Source organism: Cavia porcellus, unplaced genomic scaffold (assembly GCF_034190915.1).
Source record: "Cavia porcellus strain 051 isolate PalLab524CR breed Dunkin Hartley unplaced genomic scaffold, mCavPor4.1 scaffold_18, whole genome shotgun sequence".
In the NCBI taxonomy this organism is placed as follows: Eukaryota; Metazoa; Chordata; class Mammalia; order Rodentia; family Caviidae; genus Cavia; species Cavia porcellus.
Window position 1 is genome coordinate 44,035,665 of NW_026947501.1, and position 2,470 is coordinate 44,038,134.

A 2,470-nucleotide genomic window follows, 5' to 3' on the forward strand; every position below is an offset into this window, starting at 1 on the left:
CTAAATTTTGAAGCAAGTCTTTACAAACTGTTTCTCAGAATGCATACCAGGGCTTCTCTGCTGCTGTCTGAATAAAAAGTGATGCCATAACCAACATTGCTCAGAGGGACTCATCTGTGTCCTTCACTACACCAGGACAGGCACTGTGATGTCTATTCTGCTAGAGCTGAGGAATAGGAATAGAAAAGAGAGTTAGAGTACAGAGAATTATGTGCCATTCTTCTAAAGCCTCCCAGGGAACTTGCAAACCTGTCTGGGTCAGAGAACTGCTCTCAGCTGTTGGACACAGCAGGGCTGACACCTGGGGTGGCAGCCCAGCCTCACACTTCTGCTTTCCCTGGTGGTTTTATTATGGCTTGTATCACCACGGGAGGAGTATCATAACCTTGTAGACAGTAATAATTCACAACATCTTCAGGCTCCAGGCTGTTGATAGTGAGAGTGTAATCTACCCCTGATTCAGTGCCACTGAACCTCAATGGGACGCCGGATTTCAAACTGTTTGCTGCATAGATCAGCCATTTAGGAACTTTCCCTGGTTTCTGTTGGAACCAGTACAAAAGGTAGCCAATGTCTTCATTGGCCTTGCAAGGGATGGTGACTGTGTCTTCCACAGAAATAGGCAAGGAAGTCAGAATCTGAGTCATCTGGATGTCACATCTGGCACCTGAGATTAGAAACATAACAAATATCAACATGATCTTAGTAAAACAGGACCTCCCTGCAGACACAGGCCTCTCTGACCAGGGAATTCTAAATAAACTAAATTGCAAGATCAATTTTTTCTTACCTTGGAGCCAGAGCAGCAGAAGCCCCAGAAGCTGAACTTAGTCCCTCATGTCCATGCTGTGTCCTGACTTGGACACTTACATCTAGTGTGACAAACTTTAAGAAATACTCAAGCAGGGCTATGCTCTGGGCACATGCAAATCAGCAGAGTTAGGCGTGGCTGGGCACAACTGCAGGTCTGGCTCATTCAGCACTGGCCTATGGCTCTCTGGGATTCAATGGCCTCCGCTGCTCAGATTTCCTTCAGAGAAGGTGTTTCTCTCTTGAGCCACAGGGCAGAATCTCAGTACATAAGTACAGTGAACTACTGTTCTCTTTATGGTTCACACTGCACCTCGCATTTCTGAATAGAGATGGGGTCTGTAAATTCTGTCCCTCTGTCTCTCATTCCCTAGGTCACTTCATCCATGTTTCACTTACGGCTGCCACAGTCAGAGCTGTGCATCTTGCTATCTCATCCACCCTTCCTCATTGCTGACCCCCAGTTCGGACTCTACGAATCCTCCTGTGAGGAGGATGATAGTCAGGAGCATTACTAATCACAGAGGAAAATGGGAAATACTAGGAACCAGTAGATGGGGAGGACATGACCTTTTGTGCCCAGAGGCCCCCAAATTCAAAGACGAATAGCACTGAGTATCTCTTTCTTCAAAACCTGATACCATTGCACTGAAATCAGAAAGGGAACTTTCTTTGCAGGCAAAGTACAATTCCCTGGGTGATCCTACACCTCGTTCTATTGCAATGCTTCAGTCAACCTGAGCCCCGACACTTTAACCTTAACAGCTTTGGAAAACTGGGTTTACACTCCTAATAAAGTGTCTAGAAACATTATTTTCACCAATAAAATAGTGAGTGCTTTATCCTTCAGAATAAATGAAAAACGATGTCTAATTTTTTTTAAAAAATATGCTCAAGCTCCTTCAAAATCTAATAAGACAAACTAATAAAATGCACAAGTTAAAAGCCAAAAAGGTTATTGTCCTTTCCACATACTTTCCACAAAATGTTTTGCATACATTACTAAATTCTGCAACAAAATTAACCAAAATAATAACTTCATAAATTCTCTGGATTCATTGTCAATACAGTCATTGTGTCTTATAAATGAAAAAAAAATTTAGGTAAATAGAGAATTTTTCTATGTTCCTCTTATCAAAAAGTTGATATAACTAAAGCTTCATTTTTTCAAAAGGTATATATACACAAAAAATATATTTCATGTAATGAAATCCAATCAATCTACCAGTGATGTACTTAATGAGTGGATAGTTTCTATAATACTTAAAAAAATCACAAAGTGCCTACAACAGCCACAAAATTTTTAAGGAACAGAAATAGAATATGCTTAAAATTCTATTCTAAGATTGTATAGGGAGTGGAGATATAGTTCAACAGTAGAGAATTTGCCTGGTATGCATAAGTGCCTCAGTCTGATTCCCAGCTTTGCCATCAAGGGTGAAGATCATCAAGGAATTTCAGTGAAACAATGTGTGCACCAGAGGAACAAAAATAAACTGAACAAGTAAAAAAGAAGAGTCCAGAGAAAACACCCACAGGTAGTCATTTCTCCAAACATAGTAAAGTATAGGTTTATGTGCGTGTTTTTCAATACATGGTGAGGAGCAATTGGAAAGGAAAATGAAACTAAGTACATATTGGGAAAATATTGAACCATATG

General features: G+C 40.6%; 1 gene segment (V, D, J or C); it reads right to left on the minus strand.

Moving 5' to 3' along the window:
• Window positions 1–320: 320 nt before the first annotated feature.
• LOC134471447 (immunoglobulin kappa variable 1-39-like) lies at window positions 321–1,234 on the minus strand. The segment is given in 2 exon segments: window positions 321–667; window positions 1,210–1,234. Coding segments are annotated over 2 exon segments (372 nt in total).
• Between the last annotated feature and the right edge of the window lie 1,236 nt (window positions 1,235–2,470).